This window comes from Gymnodraco acuticeps, unplaced genomic scaffold, assembly GCF_902827175.1.
Source record: "Gymnodraco acuticeps unplaced genomic scaffold, fGymAcu1.1, whole genome shotgun sequence".
Taxonomy (NCBI): domain Eukaryota; kingdom Metazoa; phylum Chordata; class Actinopteri; order Perciformes; family Bathydraconidae; genus Gymnodraco; species Gymnodraco acuticeps.
This window is the reverse complement of record NW_022992149.1, coordinates 2,066,770-2,094,766: the sequence shown is the minus strand read 5'-3', so window position 1 is coordinate 2,094,766 and position 27,997 is coordinate 2,066,770. Positions and strand designations below refer to the sequence as shown.

The 27,997-nt window shown below is 39.9% G+C and overlaps 1 protein-coding gene across 1 annotated transcript in view; it reads right to left on the bottom strand.

Moving 5' to 3' along the window:
* Positions 1 to 27,997, bottom strand: part of erbb4b (erb-b2 receptor tyrosine kinase 4b) — a 353,394-nt gene that overhangs the window by 27,880 nt on the left and 297,517 nt on the right. The window contains 2 exon segments of the mRNA XM_034203950.1: positions 21,958 to 22,158; positions 27,666 to 27,764. Coding sequence (XP_034059841.1) covers positions 21,958 to 22,158; positions 27,666 to 27,764 — 300 coding nt within the window.

The following is a 27,997-nucleotide window of genomic DNA, read 5'->3' as shown; positions in this document are numbered from 1 at the left end:
AAGCAATTCAAATGCCAGTTGAAGTCAAGTCAAGGTCTTTCACACCCGGTGGCCTACTATATCAATTATTTTACCTGTGCTCTGATAGAAGATATATACAGTTGTAATCAAGCAAATAGGCTGAGTTTGTACAGTATATGCACAGAAAAGTTTAAGATGCAGGGTAAATTATCTCTCAATTTTGCATTTCGGAGCTCTGTAATGTAAAACTCAAAATGACTGTAAATGTTTTCCTGTAAGTGATGTTTTTTTCTATCAAGACAAAAAGTATTATCTGAAGTTTGGCATTTTGTTATTTGAAATCATCACACAGAGAAAACATAATGGGAATAATGCTTCTATTATAACCCTGTCCATTTGCAGAGGCATGTTTTTTGTTCTTGCCTACTCCTTGTAGAAAAAAGGTTGCGTGTGTGGAAATCTTTTGCTCTCTTTGGAATGTTTTGCAGTCAGGTCAGGCATCAGGTTCACCGACAGATCCCGCTGAAAGACGATTCAGAAGGGGAAAGTTTGGCAGCAAAAAGGCTCGAAACAAGATCATCTAGAAAAACAGAAGAGCTTTTTGTGATAACTGTTCAATGCCCACTCTTATTTTTCTAAGAGAATTCCCCACAGAGGAGAATTTAGCTTCAATTGCCAATAATACAGACGGTAATAGATCATAGTTTGGAGATCACGTAAGACTGAGGGAACGGATGCTAATGCGATCCAGCAATGGTCGAGGGCAACAGAGAAATGATTTGTGAAAGCATATCAGATGACATGAGGGGCTTGAAGAGGTTGTTTTATTTCATGACAGTAGTATTCTACAGTATGTGGGAGATGAGGATATGATACTGAGGAAGAGGCAGAGTTGTGTTTTTGCTGAAGAGCTGTCAAGCAGCCATCACTTTAAATGGGATTCAACCTCTTTCCTGTATCTGTCACTGTGGCAGCTGAGAAGGGAATGACCCCACTTGGCCACGGCTGTTGAATTTTTTTTCTTCCTGAAAGTTAACAATCCTGCTGTCCCAGAATTCACATCTACTGCTTCCAGTTGAATAATCAAGTCAAAACTGAATCCACATTCGGTGCATGAAAGTGATTTAATGTTCCTGGATCTGTAGTTGTACTAATTTGAAATGGCCTATAAAACATTTCAAATTTGAGGGAATGAGGGAGCAACAAAGACCAAAACTCATTAACAATTTACAAAGATTCCCCATTATCCAATATCTTGGTTCTGAAAAGTACATTATCTAAACCTCTAACAATTATTTTGCCAGTAAAATACATATTATAGCAATTCTGGTAGGCACTTTAGGCACATCCTTTATGGACTGATGCATTTTCAACGTCAAAAGATACCATTTATTCACTTTAACATTATAAATTCAAATGTCTTGTATGAGTAATATTGTTCAAATAAGCAATAGTTTTCTTGAAGAGAGATGAACAATAACAAAACCTGAGGCAACAGACAATGAAAATATCCAGAGTCGTCTCGCTTGAAGTGTCAAGCTACATATTTCTGAAGCCCTTCATCCGGCTGGCACTTATGAATGAATGTATGATGGCTACCCTTTGACCTCATCCCCCACTATAGGAGGGATGGGGAGAAATACCCAGGCGGAGGGAGAAATAAAGAACAATGGGAGAGCAATTGCGAAAGAAGCAAATTTGTCTAAAGCTGCTTTTGATGAGAATGTTATGTCAAATGTAGCTTTCATATTTGCCTGAATCACAATGTATATCCAAACAACTGAAGGAATTCATAGCATGCCCCTATTATAATCCACATAGAAGATACTGGTCCCTTTACTTGAATTTAAAAGACACACACGTCAGCTGAAACTTAAATGTGTACAGTATAAATATAACCTCAATGCTTCCCCAGATGCTTATTACAGTACATTAACAGACATTTGGCTTCAAGGGAATTAAAATGCTCATTTGACGACTTCACTTTCCAAAGAGGAGGACGATGGGAAATAGTGCCACCAAACTTTCTTTGAGCTTTATGGACATACGGATTCAAAGGTTTTTCGGCTGACTTAAAGATGAGCAGTTAAATAAAATGTTAGTGTTTTAATGTTTACATTTTTTGGAGTAAAAGCAGAACGAATCAAACACCCTTTAAAGCCTAACTCAAGCCTAAGCCTCACTTTCCTTGCCCTAGTTTTTCCCAATGGAAGTTATAGTATGTACGATGAATAAGGTATGGAGGGTGGCAGGGGGATGACAGCATATCATCAACATCTGTGTTCAAATGGGGTCATAAAGGGGTTTAGGTGAGGTTGGGAGAAGGGTAGGACGTGCAGTGTAACACATTTAAGTCCAAACAAGGAAAGGACACAGCAAAAAAAGGAGCAGGTGGACATATGGGGAGGGCAAAGAAATACATACACTCAGCAGAACACATCCATCTTTCTCCTTGTTAATCAAATCTTCTCATATTGATAGGTCAAAATGAAAGACTAAACAGCGGTTTTGAAAGGGCATGTTACAGCAACTCACTCTTTATTTCACCGTCTCTGTCCCAGTTCATTAAAGTCTCTGCCTCAAAAATCTGCAAGGGTCATTTTCACTTTCATATCACAAAAGAGATGCAGCACATTCCAAGTTGATGGAGGGCAACAGAGAAGGAACAGTGTGCCATCCAGCAGACATTTGTAGCTAAACGCATTTCTCTCAGTCTCAATACAATGGTAAGGACTTGTTTTTCATGGCAATGCAAACTCAATTCCATGCGTATAGTTACCTAAACTGAGACTTTGCTATGGATTTTTCATCCTGCGATAAATAAAACTTCCAGACTCAGTTCCTAGGGTTGAAAAGATATTCTATAATTTGGTCAGTGTGATAAATTAAGAGATACATTACAAAGCATCTGTTTGAAGGTAGCGCTTGGCCTGGATTTTCTACCGATATGATTTTAATTTTAGATAACGCTTGATTTCCGCTCTCTATTATAAGGATGAAACACTAGCTTGGACTCAGTTGAGCAATACGGTTCAAAGGTTTAACTCAATAAATCATATTTGACTTCTCTGTTTCTGTTTTAGCTATTATCCATGTTTCAATACTGCAATATTTCCACTGTACTCCGGTCATGACACCTGTCGGTGTGCTTCTCTCTTTCTGTCCCATAGATTTAAGTTACGGGCCACATTGCACAGTGTTGCACACTTAGTCATCTCTGACTCACTTATAGAGTCTGGCTATGAGAGGTCAGGGAGTACTTCACACAGTGACACTTTGAATGTGTTACCAATAAAAACACATGAGATTATTGTTGCTAAGTGTATATCTTGACAGTACTGTAATGGAGAGACAACAAACAGAGTGAGACGGGTTAAGAGGAGAGAAAACTAAAGCCATGAACACATAAAGGTGTCATTTTGTGTGTGTGTGTGTGTGTGTGACCCAGATTGTGCGTTACAGCCTTGCTTCCTGTCAGTTTTCCACTACAGAGTCATTTCTGCCACCCTGCCAGCATGCCGGTGCGCCAGGCCCCCACAGGCACCTTTAGGTTCAGGTGGCAGATTCATAACACACGCCAACAACATGACCTTGTCTTGGAAGGGCCCATTCATGCCCTGTGATAGGGGCAACAGGGGCCAACGCGGTGAGTTGGAGTGGACGAAGAATGAGACACCAGATGGATATGTTAATGTGTTTGGCATGGTGCTATTTGCCACTATCCCACTCTGACTTGCTCTCTCTCTTTTTTAGTCTGACTCTGTCCTCCTTGCTCTCTTTGCCAATGCGTTCCCACAGCAGAAACCTGTCATTGTTATATTACCATGATGGATATAAGACTGGTCAGCCTGCATCAGCAGCCAAAGTGCTTGAGCCACATGACTCTGTTTCTGGCAGAGTCCCAGTTCATTTGTGTCCTCTTCAATTACAGTAGCCTGTAATTTGCACAAACAGTCATCACAACAGAGTGAGTTAAGAATACTGGGAAAAGCAGAGACCCTGAATGCTGGCCTGTGTTATAAAGTGCTCTTAGCGGTCGCTGCAAGTCCCTACGAGTCCCTACGGGTCCTGACAAATAGTGAACTGGAACAGCAGGCGTGAGATGATTGTGGAAGGTTTTTAATGGTAGGATTTGGGGAAAAATACATGAAAAGTAAGGAGTGAGCATACGACTGGATACATTAGATTAGGATTATACTACGATATAAAAGCAAAAAGACAAAGCAGTTTTAAATCACATTTTACAGAACATATTGCAGACATTAATGAAAGTTATAGAACCGTTCTTGTTTGTTCAAAGTAGTAAATAACTGTTAATTAACTGGTTGACAATATGTGCACACTAATGGGCATGTGTAACTATTTGTGTGCACGGAACAGAAAAATAATTTTAAATAAGTCTTGAAGGTTTTCTAATTTGCATGTAATAGGTCATTCATTTATTTAATTGATTAAGCACAGATTCTGTGTGCTGAAAGAAAGAGATACTCGCGATTATCAACATAACTGCGTGATTTAAAGGATTCTTTGAGATTTTTCACAAAAGCAACAACCGCAACCACACATAAAATAAAACTGACTTAATGAACAAATAATAATGATTATATATTGATTAGATTCTTAATATTTTAATAAAATATCATGCACACATTAATGCAGAATAAAGACTGCAGTAGTATCATTCATAAACACCAATTACAACATTTCCTGTCACAAATGAATGACACACATAAACAAACCTGGTTTGGTGCGTAAGTGACATATTTGGATACATTCCAGCCATTATGAGGGTTACAATCCCTTCTGTTGATATAGTATTCAATGAAATGTTTTTCATTATTAAGGATTTTTTTCATCTATGAGTATGTGTATTCAAATATTAATTATATTTCGCTCATACCAAACAGTGTTCAGCTCTTCACTGCACTTCATACTTTTATAATTGGGTCCTGTGAGTAATGTTGATTCCCAATAACATTCTAAATGATGATATTTTGTATGTTTATGTTGTGATCTAGATAGAAATAAGACGTCATAGAGATCACTGTGTTGCTTGCATCACGCATATAAACATAATTTACGATTGCACTTTTTGCATATATTAAGATGATATTAATGTTAACGTGTTCCTCTAGGAGCAGGAAACGTGTATGACCCTTTGGCTTATGAAACTATTTCCAAGCTTATTGCAGTATTTCCTTTAATACATGGTTGTCAATCAAAGCTTAATTGCATTTGTCTTGATTCATGAAAACTTGACACTTCCGGAGATAAATGGCGTTCTTCCAGCCGCAGCATGATGCGGCGTTCTCTCTATGTTTAATCACATTGGTACAGCCTGTGCATCTGGCATTCGACAAAGCAGTTATGACTCAGCCGCTGACTCAGGTTGATGACTGTGAGAGACAGAATCTATTTAGGGTACACGTTTATTCTAATTTCTACACCCTCAGAGATGGGACAGTGTGGCTATCTAGTAAGCCATCCATCTGCTTGTGTCTGAGTGTAGGCAGCGCACTCTATTTGTGCTTTCTAGTGAGGAAGTGTGTGGAGATTGCCTCAGGTTGTTTGCATAAGGGTGGGTTTGTTGAAACACGTCGCTGAGACACCTCTCGAGTAAACATCAACTGCGCTCGATTTTGATCTGCGATGTTGCCCAAAGGGTGAGCCTTAAAGTGTGTTACTTCTTTGCTTTTGAAAATAAATGCCTTGTAGTTATAATGTTAATAGTTGATGAGTAAAACAACGTGCGTGTGACTTTTTAAGGATGACAGAAGTCCCCCCATGGGTAAATCCCCCCGTGTAAATGTGCAGTGTCGATAGAATTGTGAGCTGTCAACTGAACCACGTTTTGAATAGAAAAAGGCATAAATCGGTTTTCTCAAAATAACAGATTTGGTAGCAGATTGTTGTTTAGCTATGGTCTCTAATTGTGTGTTGGCAAAGGTATTCATACCAACCTGCCTGTATGAAAGGAACATGTGCTCATTGGAATGAATGATAAAAGAAGGCTTTATAAAAAAGGACTGAGACAATCTTCCTTTTTGTGAAAATATTTTCCCTCAGACTTTTCGTAAAGCTCAAGTACAAAAGCAAGCATTGACGTTGTTTCAGTTTCTTTTCACTAGATTAGTAATTCGATCAATGACAGCCACAAACAGGAGGCCATGATCTATAGTCTTTCTCAGGAGCCATCACTTTGCTTGAAAGCAACAGTACTTCCCTCTGCTTTATACCCATTATTTATGTTATTGTACTGTGAGTTGAACATGTACAGACTTGGACTGTTGGAGTGGCCTGTGAGCCTCGTCAGCACTCAGAAGAGAAAACAGCATGCAACAAGACTAGTACTTCCTACCAATCGATAAATGGAATGACTACTACTAAGACCATTGTACCATCCTCTTATGGGTGTGGAGTAATGAACTGTAATAGAGAAATGATAATAATGATGATAGTCATAATTAGTGGGATAATAACAGGGCAATCGCAGGGTGCTGTAACGGGAGACATTAGCTGTGATCTATGATTGATCTGTTGAAAGGCTGGGAGCTTTGCGATGGAGCAGGAGATCCAGGGATTGGTGTATAGTGGAGAGTGTATCCAAGTGTGTTTGTTGACGTCATTTAAATATATTTTACACAGTACATCAATGGTTTTGTTATTTTGCATCATACTTTGCATGTAAATGCTTTCACAAAACATTTCTACTCAGATTCAAATAGCCAGGTCACTTACACATGCTACCTTTATCACAACATATAAGATAGAATTGTTTTTGACATAGAGCACGCTGCCAAACATAATGGACTTTTAGTTCCAGAAAGTTCTAAATACAAATTATTTCAGCTGTGTCTGCAAAATATGCATAGAAGGACAATGATAGGAAATAAAAACAAATGCACTGCTTTGAGCAACGCAAATACAATTACCTTTAACTTTCCATAATTGGTTGGAGGCGGAAATCAAAGAGACAGATGTCTAAAAACTAAGACAAATAAAACCATAACTATTTGAATGGCTTAGTAACACAATTTGCTTAATCTATGTCATGTTTGTGACCTTCATAATTTGCATCATTCCCCCATTCAACCTCACTCTTAGTCGTCAGTGGCCTGGTGCAAGGTCTGTTTAGTTTTCAGTGTCCAAGGACACTGCACCATGTGGAGGATTGGAATCACACGTTTTAAACAATTAGTGGACGGCCTGCTCTACCTCCTGAGCCACAGTCACCACACTTGTAGGAAGAGAAGCACCTTTGTTTTCTCATACTCAGGGTGAACCAGGTGTTGCACGTAATCATTAAAAGCTAATAATTTAAAAATAAACACCCGACAAAGTCCAATTAATCTGATCAACAACAAAAAAACACCAGAGAAATTTGACCAGTAATGTATTAAAACCTCTTGATTGATACTGTAATACATGTTTCACAGCAAATGTAACACGTAGAGCATGTGTAATTTAACAATTTCCTAAAATGTACTTTTACTTTGAAATAGGAGAATGACTACAACATTGACTACTTACATACTGCATGTCTCATGTGTAACTTACAATTTGGTTATAATCTCAAACTGAAAATGAAATACATTTTCAATAGTTTGTAACAAGATTTTTAGGGAATAATAACGTTCTCATGTGACACCAACCATTTTATGCACACCGGTTCTAAGGGTACGAATACACAAGATACGTTTATGTGAAGCTCTATCTCTCTGCCCAGACTCCTTCTGAGTTCCAGAAAAATATACATCAAGTATCTAAAGTCAGTCCAAGGTTTGTGTACCTGTGCACATGTTGGTAAGTAATTCATGGTCTGCATGGGAACCAGCATTCACAAATACCGGTCTGTGTGTATGTGTGTGTGTGTGTGTGTGTGTGTGTGTGTGTGTGTGTGTGTGTGTGTGTGTGTGTGTGTGTGTGTGTGTGTTTGTGTGTGTGTGTGTGTGTGTGTGTGTGTGTGTGTGTGTCTGTCTGTCTGTGGGTGACTGTGTAATAAGCCTTGGAAAGCCTGAGAGCTGGAAGTTGCCATCAACATTGTATGGCATCCTCTTCTGAGCTCTGGGATATGTCACTGTGGATGTGTGTGAGCAAGAGTATGAGTGTGTGAGGTATTTACAGACAGACCAAGAATGCCAAAGGGAGTTTAAGACGTGCCTGCATCCCGTTGACGAGTTTCAACAAAGGCCACATTGTAACAGAGGGACCCTGTCTCGGCCATGATAACAGCCTCAACAATGCCAAACTCTGCGCCCTGATCCGGACAAATGAGCGGGACAGGTTTTCTATGCTTTTTTTTCATTTCTCTCGTTTCTCAGATGATACTGATGAAACAACCTTGAGCTTTTACAATTCCACAGGGCATCTAAGGAGAATGTGAAAAGAGCTGTGTGCTTTCAAAAATATACTGTGTTTGGCTTTTCAGAAGTGTTTGGAGATAAATCTGTAGGCTAAAGAGTGCAAAACTGCGTAAGGACAGGGTGAGTGAAAATAAAAGAATATGGTTTCATAATACGCTATTCTAATTAGTCTAAAAGACACATATGTATCCCTTTGAGATAAGCAGACATGTATTAAGATGAGAGACAAAGTCAGTGAGTAGGTGATGTTCTTCATCATAGAGCTACAGATTTTAATGTTAAGGAAACAACACCCTAAAAACTAATGGCAGTTATTTATCATTATGAAATGGCAGGCATGCATCAATGTCCAATACGTTATCTGCATGGTAGAAAAACACATTGCTCAACAATCTTGTACTCCATATAAAGTAAGGATAAGCTGACAAGAGTAATAGTAAAGACCTTTGTTATCGCTTCCGTATTTTGGATAGGAACAACCCCTTCGGTATTAGGAAAATAATGAACAATACAAAAATATATACTAATTATATTGCCTGTTCTATTCAAATCAATGATTATGTTTTCAGAACAGCCACACACACATAATATTTAGCTTAGGCTGCTTGGTGACCTCATTGTAAAAAGAAGCGAGTGAGTTTAAAAATAACAAGAAAAAGAGACACAGTATATTATAATGCACTCTGTATGAGTCAGACACCACTGAAAATGACAGATGGTGCAAGTCTGTATATGTGACCGCATAACTTGACCTGCGCTAAGGCAGCTACATCACGAGTCCACAGCCGTTAAGCGTTTTATTGCTAATTGCAGTGAACCGGGATATGGAGAGGTTGAGATCATTAAAAGGTTTAACGGCATGTTGGTTGTACTAGACTTTAATTGCTTTTTTCCTCACAGTTAGCCTTGCTCATCTTAGCAACTGCATTATTACAAAACCAAAAGCTTTTCCTGTCAATGAATTGATAGTTTGGAAAGTGTGCTTAACATACGTAGGGTTTAACTAGGACTCGCTGATATGCTGTCCAGTCAAAAACAGGTTCAAGCTAAATATGTCAAGTTATGGTTCTAGGTTCAAGAGTGTTTCAATTACAAAAACAAGAGGCGCTAAATTGCTAATAACTGTTACATCACAAAAACTGATTCATAGTAAACAAACTGACAAAGGTCAGGTTGATTATTGAAGTAATTACCATATATCTCTGTATGCAATGTTTTCGCCTACACATAAAATCATGAATATGGAGTAAACAAAAAAATAATTGATGCCCAATTAATGTACACTAAAACTTGTTAGAGAGGCTTAATATTATATCATATTATATTTACTCAATAGGGGACATTTGTGGCTGTAGACTTAAGGGTTTAATTGGTTAGCATAATATTAATAAGACATTTTATAGTCAGAAATGCTGAAGGCTCTGGGTGTTGAGGGACTGTCATGGTTGACACGTCTCATCAACATTGCGTGGAAGTCGGAAACAGTACCGAAGGAGTGGCAGACCGGGGTGGTGGTTCCCCTATTTAAAAAGGGGGATCAGAGGGTGTGTGCCAATTACAGAGGCATCACACTACTCAGCCTCCCCGGGAAAGTTTACTCTAAGGTACTCGAAAGGAGGGTCAGGCCGATTGTCGAACCTCAGATTGAGGAGGAACAATGCGGATTCCGTCCTGGTCGTGGAACGACGGATCAGCTTTTTACTCTCGCAAGGATCCTGGAGGGGGCCTGGGAGTACGCTTATCCGGTCTACATGTGTTTTGTAGACTTGGAGAAGGCGTATGACCGAGTTCCCAGGGAGTTACTGTGGGAGGTGCTGCGTGAGTATGGGGTGAGGGGGTCTCTACTCAGGGCCATCCTATCTCTGTACTCCCAAAGCGAGAGCTGTGTCCGGGTCCTCGGCAGTAAGTCGGACCCATTTCCGGTGAGGGTTTGCCTCCGCCAGGGCTGCGCTTTGTCACCAATCCTGTTTGTAATATACATGGATCGGATTTCGAGGCATAGTCGTGGGAGGGGGGGGGGTTCTGCGACCTTCAGCACTCACTGGATCGGTTCGCAACCGAGTGTGAAGCGGCTGGGAGGAGGATCAGCACCTCCAAATCTGAAGCCATGGTTCTCAGCAGGAAACCGATGGACTGTCCACTCCAAGTAGGGAATGAGTCCTTACCCCAAGTGAAGGAGTTCAAGTATCTCGGGGTCTCGTTCTCGAGTGAGAGAACAATGGAGCGTGAGATGGGCCGGAGAATCGGAGCAGCGGGAGCGGTACTGCAATCGCTTTACCGCACCGTTGTGACGAAAAGGGAGCTGAGCCAGAAGGCAAAGCTCTCTGTCTACCGGACCATTTTCGTTCCTACCCTCACCTATGGTCATGAAGGATGGGTCATGACCGAAAGAACGAGATCGCGGATACAAGCGGCCGAGATGGGTTTTCTCCGCAGGGTGGCTGGTGTCTCCCTTAGGGATAAGGTGAGAAGTTCAGTCATCCGGGAGGGACTCGGAGTTGAACCGCTCCTCCTTCGCGTCGAAAGGAGCCAGTTGAGGTGGTTCGGGCACCTAGTTAGGATGCCACCTGGGCGCCTCCCTAGGGAGGTGTTCCAGGCACGTCCAGCTGGGAAGAGACCAAGGGGTAGACCTAGGACCAGGTGGAGGGATTATATCTCTTCGCTGGCCTGGGAGCGCCTTGGGATCCCCCAGTCAGAGCTGGTTGATGTCGCCAGGGAAAAGACAGTTTGGGGCTCTCTGCTGGAACTGCTACCCCCGCGACCCGACCACGGATAAGCGGGAGAAGATGGATGGAAGGATGGATAGTCAGTGACATGGTGGCTAACCTCAACAAGTGGAACTTTGACACAGTTACAGTACAGTAGTACATAGGTCAAGTGTGGTTAGAAAACAAAGTTGTGGCTTTATGTGCTTCATGTGCTTTTAATATATTTTAACTGTATGTTGTACTATAACCACCAGTCATTTTAGGTCTACTTAAATGTGTAAAAAAACTGTTACATCAATCAATATTTATTTAACCCTAATCTAAAAGGACAAATTGGTAACAAATATAATTGCTGACCGCGGCAAAAGGAAAGTATCCTCTAAGATACGTTTTTAAGTTGCATGTGATGCTTTGTGTGCACTAATCATGTAAGACGTGATTGATTTCAAATGTGCTTTAAGAATGATATAAACATACTGCATATACATTATAGTATATCTACTATTTTACTAAATACTCCACTTTTCAAAACATTGCACATTATGTGCCACATGTTTACAGACTAGTCTAAACAACCACTTATAAAGTAGTTTATTCAAAGGTCTGGCAGATGACCGGCCAGAAGGCTGGGTTGTCAAAGAGCCTGACACCTGTGAGAGGTGTGGCTATGTCAATAACACAAACCCAAAAAACAGACAAACACACATTTGTTCATTAGTCTAACCAGGAATGCACACGTACCCACACCAACACTCTATTTAGATACCACATTATTACTAACATCCACCACACACACACACACACACACACACACACACACCCACACCCACACCCACACCCACACACACACACACACACACACACACACACACACACACACACACACACACACACACCACACACACACACACACACACACATGCAGTGTTTGAGTTGGTTCCAGAGAGGCTGGTGATGAAGCATCTACAGTGGCAGGCGTCTAATTGAGAGTGAAGTGATACCAAGCTGTTGCAGCATTGGCCTTCCGCCTGCATAGCTAAGAGATAACAAAAAGCTATCCACTAGCATTAGCAACAGAAGCCTGAACACACACACTAAAACTCTGTAAACAACATACATACAGGTGCATATTTACATTGCATTAAAATACATACAGATGACCGCATACATGAATACATTAGCTGCACATTTCAACCAGGTTTTCAAACCCCTTTTAAAAAATGTATATAATCCGACAATAAAACACCACATATAACAAGAATTTCCGCACAGAGGATCCCTTTGCAATAGGCTTCATTCATTCCAAACACTTTTGACTGTTGTAAATCAGTTAAACCAACAAAGATGTTGCATATATTGAAGGTCTGTTTCATCAATAGAAGGAGCGAAAAAAAGAACAAAACATTTTTCTTTACAAAACTGTTATACTATATATATATATATATATATATATATATATATATATATATATAAATATATATGTGCCATAAAAAAAACCGCATTTTCACAATCAAAAACCGCAAGGAACACATTGTGCAGAAACAAAGAAACACCAAAACATTCAGTATTATCTGCTATCCAAAGATTTGTCTGTTTAAAGAGATGTATGTTGCATCTTGTTTTATGCATTATATTGCATGAAATTCCCTCAGATAGCTATTCAACCTCCCAAAGGAAGAACAAAACATTATTTGTACAAATGGCCGCTGAACACATTAGCCTAAATATATCAGACTGTGTTGATTGGTTTAGTATCTACTCAAGCACATTAAGGCAAAAACTAATATTTGCTTGGAAACGTTACAGGCCAAGACGTGAGTTGACCATGTTGGTGGCTAGTTGTATTGGTTTATTGACCAAAAATGTTTCCTGCATTTATATATTGATAAACTGAAATGTTAGAAAATTGACCAAATGCTTCCATGGCCTGCTATAGCGACTAGTTACAGAGGAACAGAAAGGCTTGCCAATATTTGAAATGTGTGGCTTGATGCCACACTTCAATTCATCTTCAACCTCATCATCGCAATGTCACTCAGCATAATCAATAACAATTAAAACAGTGCAAAGCAGTTAATTGTTATTATAGTGTTCAGACCTTTCACCTTTGCTTTGGCAGTCTCTCTGCTGTTTTTTTAAATGTAATTTAAATGAACTTCTCTGGGCTACATAAGTGATACCAAAATACTAGAAAGAAACAAAACACCTGCAAAAAGAGAGTAAGAGAGCTCTGTTTGCAGGGATTCGAGTGTTTGTCTATTTAATCTGGGACATAAATATAAAACCACTGTGAAAAGTAGTGATGGGAGGAAATAAAGGGCACAAAGTGGATAAAGATACATAGCCAACAGCAGTGCAGTGTTGAGATTGTGTTTGTGTGTGAAGTTAAAGAAGAACAATGACGTAAATGTTAAATACAAAATACCTTACTTATTTATACGGCAAACAGTGTGTGTCGGTGTTTGTTTGCTTGAGCGCATCACAATGTGTATCTATTATGTTTGCATATCTTTCAATCATATTACGAGATGTTCACTTCGTTAGTGTTCGTGTTTGTCAGTTTGGATACCTACAGGCCTTCATTTACCTGTGTGCTTGTGTGTGTGTATGTGTGTGTGTATATGTGAGTGTGCATCTGGCAGTCACTCATTAGTGTAGCGCTGTCTCCTTGAGCTGCCAGTCTCATCCATTGTGTGGGCTGCCTGCAGTCATCCATTTCCCCCACTGCCCTACCTGGCCACATCCATCTCCCCTCAGCCAGATGCTGTTAAAACGGTGTCACTGCTGTGTGTGTGTTTGTGTGTGTGTGTGTGTTTGTGTGTGTGAGCTACACAATGTATTGTTCTTGGCTTGTTTGTGTGTGCTTTTGATTGACAACATGGCAACCATGAGTCAGTGCAGGTCTAATAGTCTTTTGTATATCCTTCTGTCCTTTGCGGTGACTATTTATCTGTCTGCTGCCAGGAGGTTTGTGCTTTTGCATTCTGAGGCCATTCAGGGTGACCAAGTTTCACTTCAGATGATAAAATGGACCATTTTCAGGTTGAAAAATAACCAAAAAACAAAACAACCACTTGTATTCTTACATAGAAAACAAACCCATCCATCCATCTCTTTTTTTTCCTGCAATTGATCTGAATTTCCGCCATGGTGGCAGCAGACTGCGAAAGTGAGCCCATCCCTCTCCCTTCTTATAGCACACAACATTTTCAATGGGATTTTGTGGGGATTTTTGGATGGGGGTGCATTTTTGTTCATTTTTTAATGAGTGGGGTTGGGGGGGATGAGTAATATTTAACTCAACATTCCTGTTTTTGTTCTTCAATGAAACAAATAATTGTTCAATTAAATAATTAAAACTTGTTCTGTTCTACTTAAAAAAATAAAAAATAAAATCTGTTGAAATGTCATGTTTTTTGTTTAATTTTGCATCGAATATTTCCAAAATTCCCCAGCTTAACTTCCCATGGAAACTTTCCGGAAATGTACCGGAAATGTTCCGCCCCTTTGCAACCCTATTTATGATACAGTACATGGTGCTTCAATACCATTTGCATGAAAAAAAAGAATGAAAAAACAAAAATCCATGACTTCTACCTAATCAGGCCTCCACTTTGATGAGAATTGCAAATGATGACAACATGCATTAAGCTGCCCTCTCAAATCAAACAAGCCTTTCAGGATGATATTTACCCAGGGGAGAGGAGGTATTCTAGCCGCTAACATTGAATCATACACTTATTTATGCAGCCATGAAAGACCGCCACAAAAAAGCTTCAGAATTAATTAGCTTGGAAATGAAAGAGAGGGACAGAGCTAGAGTGAGAGATACAGCAAGGGGAAGGGAGAGAGGCGGACACTTGTTGACATTTGTAAGGCTCAACGCCTATGATCTGCTCCTCGCAACATGACGTCTTGGAGCAGGCATGCTTTCCGCCACTGATGGTGGAATCAAACATCTGAATGCAACTTGCATGTTTTCTACAAGAAACAAGTGTGCAAAAAACGGGAAGAAGTACACGTTTCTGTGTAGTCATTCCAGCATGGTTGGTCTGGATAAAAACTGAGAGACGATATAAAGTATCTCAATAAATACTACGATGTTAATCACTGTAAAAGTGTGATGTTCCAACTTAATGCTGACAGTTTATTTCAAAATAATTGGTCACTGTTTTATTTTGGACTGAAAGCACATATTTTTCATCACTAAAATATCATTACTTGCATACCAATGAGCAAAAAACAATGTTAAAGTTAAAAGTTAAAGCCTTTTATTGTCATTATACACAGAGTATAACGAGATTCAGAGTGCAATGTCCTATTTAAGTAGCAAAATACTATTTATTTCTCAATATTCAAAAGTTAGCCGAGCCATTCAGCACACTGTAAATGTTTATCAACCTTTTTGCGCATTAAAAAGTATCACTGTGGGTGTTTTTTTTAAAACAAGTAAGGGTTTACCATGGTCAACATATTTTGAGTCAACCCTGCTTCATTAATGCGGAAAAAAGGAAAGCATTATTATTTGTACCCCTGGCGGGGACACATGTTTGACTACCTTGGTTTACACAGTAAATTACTCAGTGACACACACACACACACACACACACACACACACACACACACACACACACACACACACACACACACACACACACACACACACACACACACACACACACACACACACCACACACACACACACACACACACACACACACACACACACACACACACACACACACACACACACACACACACACACACACACACACACACACACACACACACACAACACACACACACACACACACACACACACACACACACACACACACACACACACACACACACGATGTGTGTATTGATGCGGTTATGAAGCATCATTCAGAAACAAGTCTCACAGGTAGTAAGACACCAAGCATTCCTTCAAAGGCTGAATGCGTGGGATTCACACTAAATATTTAACAAGAATATGAATTGCGATTGCAACCATCACTGCTATGTACGACCTGTGTGAAAGCAGCTAATGATAGCAAATTCACTGCTTCTGTATTTGAGTTTATTTTCTTCTAGTTGGAAAGAATGTATGCAGAATCTTCCAAATTGTCTCATATTATTACAGGTCACTACAGTACCTTCCAGCAGCAGTGCCCTTTTTGCACACGAATGCAGAATATAACTGCGATAACTGATGATCACATTAAGCGTGTTGAGCTTAAGATGGAACTGATTCTGAATGTTATTGCTGTATTTTGTAAAACTATTCTTTCTTTTTCCCCCGTCATTTTAGATTAAGGTGGAAAAAAATGCTGTCAGACAAACACTATTAGAACTCAATTAATTTCTACTTAAGTATACATTTACTGGTATATCCTGTGTAAAGAGAAGTAACAACTACTGTAAGTGATAACATATCCGTACACAGTACCATTTAACAGCTGAGCTGAATTGTTTCTCCTGTACATGTTTCATGTTGCCAGTAAACTCGATTGACTTGAGCTTCATTAAGAACAAAGCACTGCCCAAGGGAACAGTTGTATGGCTCATGAATAGGAATCCATTGTAGTAGCACTGCAGGGAAATCTAACACGTTTCAAATTAAAGTAAGTACAGATCATAAGTGCTCATCATTTTGTAAAACATTGCCAAGAACATGCCAGCTGCATATACATATCTTGTTGACAGCTTACTATATTAAAAAGAGGAGTATGTGCTCATTATTTGATATAATCTTCCCTCTTTTGTTTTGTTAGAGGGGTATCAGGAGACACTTAAGCATTTTGGTACTGCTATCAGAAATTATAATCGCCAACAAGACATCTTTATAACAGATAACATTTCAGATTGAACTGTGTCTACAAGTGGATTTCACTTCCTTTATATCAGTTGACAAATTGGTGTCAGATTTCCTGAGGAAGTCGTCTAGATAAACTCAACAACACCACGGTATTGCAGTGAAATCATTATAAAATATATCATTTTTAGTACATCATAAACACTCTAGTACCACTTTACATTATATACAGGAACAAGAGGACCAGAGAGTTTGTGAACGAGGAGGAGGTTTAAAAAGCAAGCAGACATAATGAGTAGAAAATGATAGAGTAGGTAATAGTGGAGAGGAATAAAAAGAGAAAAACAGGGAAAAAAGTCAGACCCAAGGAAAGAAAAACATTGTGTGGCATCAGAGCCCTGCGTGCGTATAGCTCTAATGAATCTGCTCATTAGTATGAGTCTCATGGCAGATCACCCCATTAATAATCTATGGCTGCGATGGCGGCCATGACAGAGCGGAGGGGCCACAGGGATGTTGCCTCAGAGAGTGGAACCCTGTCACTTGCAAGAGCCTTGAGAGCGCTGTAAGACCCTGCGTGAGTGGATGTATGCATCTATGATGAAGATAATGGAATAATACTCAGGGAACACATGGGGATGCTGATGGAGTTAGGCTGAGTGTCCCGATTCTCCATTTTGGAATTATTTACATAAATGCATTGTGTGAATTGGACACATTGTGTATGCGTGAGCATGAACCCTAGTGGGCACCTTATTAACCGTGGCCCCTGATGGCTATTTGAGCCCCCAGGAGTTGAGCCAATAATTGAAAACACTAAACAATACACGCTTGAGACACGGAATAACAGCGGTAAATAATACATCATAATTTCTACCCTTAATGAATTATACATCTCTCTATGTTCACAACTGTTCACAGCGGGCTTGTATTTATTTATGTAATCGATCTACACCCTTTTTCCACAAAGTAATTTGTGTGATAGATTCCATACAATGAAAATATTTGTGTTGAACAGCATGCAAAGTTTGATAGCGAGGCAAGATTCAATGCATGCTGTGCTTTTTTGGTACAAAACAAGCACTATATGCAGTGTGATCATAACGTTGTAACGATTTAATTGATATTTAATTACATTCCCATGGAAGCTCATTGGAGAACTGCCTCCCTCTGATTGAACCTAAAATGGCAACAGAAACATTTGTCTAAGTTATTAAATCTAGGACTGCAGCGACTGCTTAGTCATTTTCAATATGCTTCTTTTGTCTTTTTATCCAATTAGTTTGTACTCAGTTTAAGATCATTTCATCAGCCACTCTGTTTGGAAATATAGTTATATAGTAGTAAATATACGGAATATTCCTACTATTGAATTCACCTGCAATGAATAACTTTGATAGTTAATAAAAACATGAATACAAAATGTGTTTATTTATATTGCACAGGTGTTTTAACGGTTGTGATTACATTCTGTGGTGATTTGTGTGACAGTGGAAGTGAGGTCATTAACAAGTGTATAACCTATTGACAAATACAAGAACACATTATAATGCAAACCTGCATCCATGATCTTGTAACACTGAGCCCCCTCTGCTCAATACTTCCCTCAACAAAGTCAAGAAAGGCTTTGAATGATTTACTTCACTCCTCCAGAGAGGCTGGTAAGGGGCGCCACTGTTGGCTGTTGAATTCTTTCCAACACACTCACAGACACTTCACCACATATCATAAGTAATGTACTTTTCACTCTGGAAGCAAGAAAGTAATTCACTTGGTCTCTTTAAGACTAGATATGTTCACACACAGCTATTGAATCACACTTGTGTCCTTTTATTACATGTTTTCCAAACAAACACTAACACTTATGGATAAGGTTTCAAAAAGGACAAGGATGCATGGCAACCTTCAACAACTCACAAATAAAAGGGAGGGAGAAAAAAGACTAAGTATAATCATAAGCGTACAACAGCAAAAAAGATGAATTGAAAAATAACATTCTCAACAGTAACTATCTATCAGAAAGGACAAACAGATCAAAACAAGAACATTAAAGCAACATACCAATCACAGTAGGTGGATCTATCCAAAAGGTCATGGAATAACAGTCAAAGTTATTGATAACATTTGACAAATACCAGCAAAGTGTTACAACCTAATTCTGAAAGATAAAGTGGTGAGTCCACAGTTACGATGTAGTAAAGGTTCAACTCTCCAAATTACCACTTATTGATTTAGACAATTTGATGTAGCAGCTCAGGCAGCAAAAAAGGCAACAGTAGATGGAGACTATTTATTTTAAAGAAACTGTTCAGGTAACACAATTAACTCTCAATGCATAAAACAAATCCTTACTTATCTCCCAATCGACCAGACAGGTGGAGGATGAAGCCCTCCACCTGTGTCCTGGACCCCCTTCCGTCAGCTCTTGCGAAATCGTACATCTGTACCATGAGCCCCATGATCACTAAGATCGTAAACCTCTCTCTCCAGGCTGGCCATGTCCCCTCTGCCCTATAAACCGCTGTCATCAAACCTCGTCTCAAAAAACCCTCCCTTGACCCGGGAGTCCTGGCCAACTACAGACCCATTTCCAACCTTCCTTTTCTATCAAAGGTGCTGGAAAAACTAGTTGCTGCTCAGCTCCAGGACCACCTAAACTCCAACAACCTACAGTTGCAAGAAAAAGTATGTGAACCCTTTGGAATTACCTGGATTTCTGCATAAGTTGGTCATAAAATGTGTTCTGATCTTCATCTAAGTCACAACAATAGACAAACACAGTCTGCTTAAACTAATACCACACAAACAATTATATGTTTTCATGTTTTTATTGAACACACCATGTAAAAATGCACAGTGCAGGGTGGAAAAAGTATGTGAACCCCTAGGCTAAAGACTTCTTCAAGAGCTAATTGGAGTCAGGAGTCAGCCAACCTGGAGTCCAATCAATGAGACGAGATTGGAGGTGTTGGTTAAAGCTGCCCTGCCCTATAAAAAATACACACCAGTTTTGAATTTGCTATTCTTAAGAAGCATTGCCAGATGTGAACCATGCCTCGCACAAAAGAGCTCTCAGAAGACCTACGATTAAGAATTGTTGACTTGCATAAAGCTGGAAAGGGTTACAAAAGTATCTCTAAAAGCCTTGATGTTCATCAACTTTCTCCATTTATAGACAATTTGTCTAACCGTGGTAAGACAAATTGTCTATAAATGGAGAAAGTTCAGCACTGTTGCTAGTACTCTCCCTAGGAGTGGCCGTCCTGTAAAGATGACTGCAAGAGCACAGCGCAGAATGCTCAATGAGGTGAAGAAGAATCCTAGAGTGTCAGCTACAGACTTAAAGAAATCTCTGGCACATGCTAACATCTCTGTTGACGAATCTACGATACGTAAAACACTGAACAAGAATGGAGTTCATGGGAGGACACCACGGAGGAAGCCACTGCTGTCCAGAAAAAACATTGCTGCACGTTTGAAGTTTGCAAAAGAGCACCTGGATGTTCCACAGCACTACTGGCAAAATATTCTGTGGACAGATGAAACCAAAGTTGAGTTGTTTGGAAGGAACACACAACGCTATGTGTGGAGAATCCAAAGGGTTCACATACTTTTTCTTGCAACTGTATTTGAGAAGTTTCAGTCTGGTTTCCGCTCAGGCCACAGCACAGAAACTGCCCTGGTCAGGGTCAACAACGACCTGCTGACTTCGGCTGATGCTGGCTCTCCCTCTCTCCTCATCCTCCTCGATCTCACTTCAGCTTTCGACACAGTCGATTACGGCATCCTCCTTCATCGTCTGCACTCCATCATCGGACTCTCTGACTTTCCCCTTGATTGGTTCAGATCATACCTCACCGGGAGAACAGAGTACGTCTCCTTGGGTGAGGCAGAGTCGGGTACCCACAACGTCACCTGTGGTGTCCCTCAAGGATCAGTTCTCGGCCCCACCCTTTTCACACTCTACATGCTCCCCCTTGCCTCTATCATCAGCCGACATGGAGTATCATTCCATTGTTACGCTGATGACACCCAACTGTACCTCAGGATCGACCCTGCCTCCTCTGCAGCCCTGCCTTCACCCACACTCACTGCCTGCCTGGAGGAGATACAGGCGTGGATGAAGCAGAACTTCCTGAAACTCAACAGCTCCAAGACCGAAGCCATTATAGTTGGCACCCCACACCAGGTTCGGTCATCCACCATCACCACCATCACCTTCTCCGGCCAAGACATTACCCTCTCCTCAATAGTCACCAACCTGGGTGTGAAAATGGATGCCCATCTGACCTTTGAGGCCCACATTAAACAGCTGTGCAAGAACTCCTTTTACCACCTCAGGAACATCGCCAAACTCCGCCCCACACTCACTTTCTCTGACGCCGAAAAGCTGGTCCACGCCTTTGTCTCCTCCAGGCTGGACTACTGCAATGCACTCCTCATCGGGATCCCTAACAAAAGCATCCAGAAGCTCCAATACATTCAGAACAGCGCTGCTAGGATCCTGATGAGGGTGTGCAAATATGAACACATCACCCCCATCCTTAAAGCACTACACTGGCTCCCCGTGGAACTGAGGATCGAATTCAAGATCTCCGTCCTCACCCACCAGTGTGTCCATGGAACTGCCCCTCCCTACCTCAAGAAACTCCTCATCCCCCATACCTCCTTGCGGACCACCCGCTCCTGCAACTCCCTCAAACCCCCCAGGACTAAGCTCCGTACTATGGGAGACCGGGCCTTCTGCTCGGCTGCTCCCAGTCTGTGGAATGCTCTCCCTGACCACATGAGAGCACCACCGACCGCTTAGGCTTTTAAAAAAGGCCTCAAAATCCATCTTTTCAGTAGAGCCTTTGCCTAGACCTTTTTCCCACCCTTTTATTTTATTTTCATTTCTATTGTTTGTTTTTTATTGCTTTTTATTAATTCTACCGTGCTGTGTAATGTTTATTTATACTGTTCATGCTCACTGCTTGTAGCACTTCAGGATTTGAAATCAAATATGAAGTGCTTTATAAATGAAACCCATTATTATTATTATTATTATAACCAAAAACCAAGCCAAGCAACCAGCCAATCGCCAAACCAATCATCTGTACAGCAAGTAAAACACCTGAAAAAAAGCAACCTCCTCCATCCTTACCTTGGCAATCTGGACACACCAATTGAGCAGCAGCTGTGATCCGATGTTGTCCTTGTGCTCATGGACGTAGTCGAGCAGGCACCCATGAGGCATCAGTTGTGTGACCAGCTGGATGGTGGGACTCAGGCAGACGCCCAGCAGGCGGACCAGGTGGGGGTGCTCCATGCTTGCCATGATGAGGGCCTCCTGAACGAGACAGAGACACACTCAGGCATGTGGGGGCAAGAGTCAGGTGGACAGGTTGATATGTGAAATAATGAGGAATGTAACGATACTTTGTGTGATGGTTAACGAGCTATGAATTTGGGGTGATTTAAAAGTAATTCGGATAAGTCGCTCATATCACTTGGGTCATTCGCATTAAAGTAACATGTGGATAATTTATTACATCTGTAAATAAACTGGATAGAGCAGTTTCACGTTACATTCAGTGTTTTAGATACAGAGAATGAACAACAACAGAAATATTGAATTCAGTTTTTTGGTATTTAATATAAATGTTATTGTTATATAATGTATTTTTGGATTAAGAAAATATAAGAAACCTCTAATAAATTGGGAGTTGATTGGAACTTTACATCTCCAGAAAACTTGCGTGGAAACAGTTCATACAGTGCTATTTTAAATCTGAGACAAAAGCCAACTGTCGTGACAAAACACCAGTAGAATACATTACTGACATGGTGGTGTTGTTGTCTTAGCTAGTTGTGTGCGTTTTTGACCATGGAATTCAGTTTCAAACCTCGGCACCACTTTGTTATTGTTTGAATAAAGCTGTACATGGACCCTTAGGCCCCGTCCACACGGAAACAAAACCGATTTCGAACCAAAGTCGATTTCAAAAGTATTGCGTCCACACGGAATCGGCTCAAGAAATGTGTCCGTCCAAACGAAACCGCTCGAAACTGCTGGAGACGCTGTAGTACATATGCCGGGCCTGTAAGTGGCGCTGTACTTCCGCCACCTGCAGGTCCTCTGCAACTCTTACTACTTTTAAATCCAGGCTGAAGACTTTTCTTTTTGTTGCTGCTTTTAATTGAACTATTACTGCACTGTAACTTTTATACATGTATTTTTTCTTTTAATGTTTATTTTATTAGCTTTTCTTTTTAATGATGCCATTTTCTTAATGTCTTTCATTTTTTGTAAAGCACTTTGAATTGCCTTGTGTTGAAAAGTGCTATATAAATAAACTTGCCTTGCCACAAAATACACCAAAAGCAGCGAATAAGATCCCCCGAGCATGGGCATAAACAAACAAACAAGGTAGGAGATGGCGGATATTCACTAAAATCTGTATCATGGTTAGTAGCGTCTGGGGCACGAACGCAACCCTGTGATCCGCCATTGTTGTTGTTGGCAAAACGCATCAGCAATGACGTGGGGGTGAGCAGGAAGTGGGGAGAGGTGGGTCTATGGCGTCATCGATTCAGGAAAAGATCGTATAGGGCGTACACACGGAGCCGCAAGCGTTTCGTCTCCAGACTTACCCACTTTGGGAGCCGGTTTCAAAGTGTATCGGTTTCGGGCTCCGAAACTGCGGCTCCCGTTTCTTCTTCGTGTGAATGAACCATCTATACGATAAAGAACTTTAGCAGATACAACTGAAATCGTCTCCATGTGGACGTGGCCTTAAAATCCTGATGCTTAACACTGGTGCTGTTTGCAGAATCAGAACCATAGCATATATCTATGCGGAAACAGATACCATATTCTAAATTGTTACATTGAGATCAAACAGGTAGGCTTCCAGTTGGTGTAGGAGGACAAATGTGCAAAGAGTGCAAAGACTCAGACCACAGGCAGAGATGTTATCGTGTTTACAAAAGGAGACTGAACTGTCAAAGACCATGTGTACTTATTCTGTTTAATGCAGAAGTTTCCCTCAAAGCTGGCAGCACAATTTCACAGAAACAGAATAATTGTATTCATAACCTCAACATCAAAGTGACCCACAGCTTGCTTTGTAGCAGACTAAAATGTCAAATGTAGGCCAAGGTGAGATTGCTGTAAATCATGTGTCACTGTGCTTTAATGCCACACACAGTGTGTGAGTTGTGTTCTTCAACAGGTTTGGTCTAAAGTGTTTCTGTAAGAAAATATTCGCCAGTGTAGAAAATGCATATATACTGTAAAGAATCTGCTAATGCATATTATTTGAAAAGCTTTGAACTTGCCTGTAGTTTCAACATCTTTAAATGCGGCATTTTTAGAACAAGAGCACATATTTAATTAGTTTGCAATACTGAATTTAAAAGGAGGATCATAAAAACATTTGTAAGACGCACACACAAACACACACAAGCGCACACACAAACACACACCATTTATGGGTGATTATGACGATTCATCATGAGATGGATAGCTGTGCAGCACCAATACACAAAATCAGTGGGTGTGCTTTGTGTGTGTGTGTTGGGGAGAGACATATATGCAGTATGAGGAGGTCCAGTGAACACTGACAGATGTTTACAACCCACAACACATCCGAGTATTTACAGTTTACGGCTCATGTGTCACAACGCATGCATAATCAGATCTCTGCTCAAGAGTTTAGCATTATATACGGTATGGTAAGGACAGAGGACAGTATGTAATGCTACTAAATCTGGATGACTCTAGGTATCCCCAATTAATTAGATTCTTAGTTTTAGGTAAATATACCTTAATAAAACAATAGTTATAAACATTATTGTACATTTTGCTAAATATTCCTTCCTTAATCATACTCACTGGCCATTTAACTTTGATATGCCTTGATATATATAAATGTAAAGGGAGGGGATCACGACATACATGAATAGATTAAAATCTGTGAATAGAATTGTTACGAATAAGAGACCCTACAACTCAGCATTCAAACTTAAATATGTATATGTTCATTTAACTGATCAACGTTTTACCTTGTTGTGATATCTTGTTTTAACAGTTACTTGTATAATTGTATTTGTATCATTATTTTGTGAACTCTTATCTGTACTGTCCTGTATTTGACTCTTACTCTGTTGCTGCTTTAACACCTGCATTTCCCTACGGGGATCAATATAGGTCCATCTTATCTTATTCTTATTTTGTACCGTATATTTTCAATTAATTACAATAACACATAATGGACATTTCACACACTCAGAATTACAGAAACAGCTATTCGAGAAAACATTCTATTAACTTGTTGACTTCAAAACGGACTGCTGTAATTATAACTGATTGATTTTATCAGATTTTAACAATAATATCGTAACAAAACACACTAATTTGTGGGACATTTAGTGTGTTTTTAGGACATTCAAGGCCTAATCCAATTCTATTCAATGAAATAAACTTTGAAATATGGCTTGAATTACACAACGAATCGATGTATGCCAATGGATTATAGATGTATCAAATAGCCGGTATGTCTCTGCAGTCTTTTCTTGATTGATGGCATAGAACGGATGAAAAAGAGGTGAACCCTTGTTCACTTAACATTGAATATTGTTTGTTTTGATACGTTTTGAAGGAGGCAAAAGACAGGATCAATTTGTAAAAATCTCAAAACACATTCATCTATTTTAAAAAGGACACTTCTGATATTGATGTACAATTTTTTCAAAAGCACTGTGTAACTTTTGAAAAGTGCTATAAAAACATGGTGTATTATTATAGTTTAGAAAAAATACTGCATGTTTTTATTTTACTCAAGTTCTCCGGTCTGTTTGTTGCTCATATTGAACAAATATTGAGCAAAACATTATTGAAAAGAACAGAAGATAATCTTCATACACACGGTGAAACTGTATCAGTGAATTCAATTTCCAAGGACAGACCACAAGGGTTTCTACTGCTTCATAGAAAACAAGCCCTGAGCAGGAATTTGTCTTTCAAAAAGAGAAAAAAAAGACATACTGAAGCATGACCTGTCTGCCTGTAGCGTCTTTATGATTAAAACACACACACAAACACACACGCACACATGTAAATGCAAACCTGCTGGGTACTGACACCCTGACAACCTGTAAGGCGCTAGCAGCAGGGAGCCAGTGTTGGCATTTTGTTGCTGGTGCAAACATTTTGGATAATGTGCTGTTGACAAGGAGAATCTCTCCTCTGTTAAATGCTCCACAGGTAAGGAGAGGGAAACTCTACACAGAAGCACACCCACAAACGCACACTAAAGGACAATCAATACTCGGTGACATTCTTCAAACAGTCAGTGGCAACTGAGTGTAGCCTGAAGCTAGAAGGTCAACAGTCAGAATTCCCAGTCCGACTGGGCACATACGGATGGTTGAAGTAAATGAATTGAACTCTCCTTTCCCTCAGTAACTACCACTAATGTCCCCTGGAGCAGGAGCGGAGCCTCCAGCTGCTCAGCAGTCAATAAAGGAAGACTGTGCAACTACATGAATGTAAAGTCAGGAAGCACTGGAAATACATGGAGAAACGCAAAAGGAATAGACCAAATATCATCATATTTGCTCAGTATGTATGTGTGACTTACTGCCACTTTTATTATTAATTGTATTTAAGGTTAATATTGCTTTCTTGCTAACCCAATCACAATATATCCACTGCTGTTTGTTGTGTAGTCAGTTACATAGATTTTTGCCAGCAGTAACGCAATCTGAATTGTTAACATTATCCCTGCTTCTGTTATTGAATTAACAAACACAGAAAAATAATAATTTGGGTGAATTTGACTAATTGTTCTTTACAGAACTGTGAGGTCTACCATGTAATGTAAATTAGCCTTCTGAGCTATGCATGCAAATTCTGTCACACAATCACAGTGAGGTTTGAATGGGGGGTTGGTGGTGAGAAGCTGTCTTTTTTTTCATTGAACACACAGACACACACACACACACACACACCAGAGAATATATAGGATTCAAATGCATGTTTTTCTTGCGAGTACATGCATATGAACCATTTAGACTTTTATATCTCTATTCCTCTAAATCATAAAGCCCCAATCATCCATTTTGTGTGCCCCTATGTGTTTTTTTATTGTAGATATCTGGTTCTTTGATTGTCAGACAAGCCCTCGAAGCACATAGAGCATTAGTTTAAACACACACGGGATATTCATCAAAGATCTTCTGATACAAATAGATGTGCTAACATTTCAAAACTCTCCCTACTAGAATGTCAAACTAAGTTTAAAACATGAGTGCAATTGGGTCGCTTTCCATGTGCGTGTGCCAATGTGCACGCATGTTGATGGAGGTTATTTCATCTGCATTGCATCATCATTGGGTGATAATTTAGAATTTTTTTCTTCCCCTTTTCCTTTTGAAATGAGCCGTGCTGTGAATGTTTCATGAATGGGGCCTTGTGCACTGTGTGTGTGTGTGTGTGTGTGTGTGTGTGTGTGTGTGTGTGTGTGTGTGTGTGTGTGTGTGTGTGTGTGTGTGCTTGTGTGTGTGCTGTGGTCCTTGGGGCCCCTGATGGTTTCTATTCTGGTGTCTATGGGGTCTAAACTTAGTTCCTCATTATTTCACTAACAGATATTTTGTTAAGTTTTGCTGTCTTTTAAAATGACTGAGAATTAGTTTTAATTATCTGGTGATAGCTTTTAAGATGGTGTTATTCCAACATGTGTCACTATTGGCCAAACAGGCCACACCTTTGAAAACAATCAATAGAAAAACAAATACATTGAGAAAATTGTGTTTTTTATGTCTGTTTTATCTCTAGATTTTCAGGATACTCACGTCCATGAACTCCACGTTAGCCTTGGGTCCTGTGGCCTCACTTAAGATTTTAATGGCTACAGGAATCTTCACCGTTTCACCCTCTGGGACCCAAATACCCTAAAGAAACACACAGACACATGATGAATGGTTATACTGAATGCAAAGTCAAACAACTCTAACTTACCAACATTGTATTCAATGAATGCTATTAAGATTTAAACGGGAGGAATCTCAATTAATGAAGTTTTCACCTTGAATTCTAATTGCTATTTCTTAATAACCATCTTCTATATGCTCAGTGGCAGAGCATGCTGTATGATTAACTGTGATTTTACCCTTCAAAAAAAGAC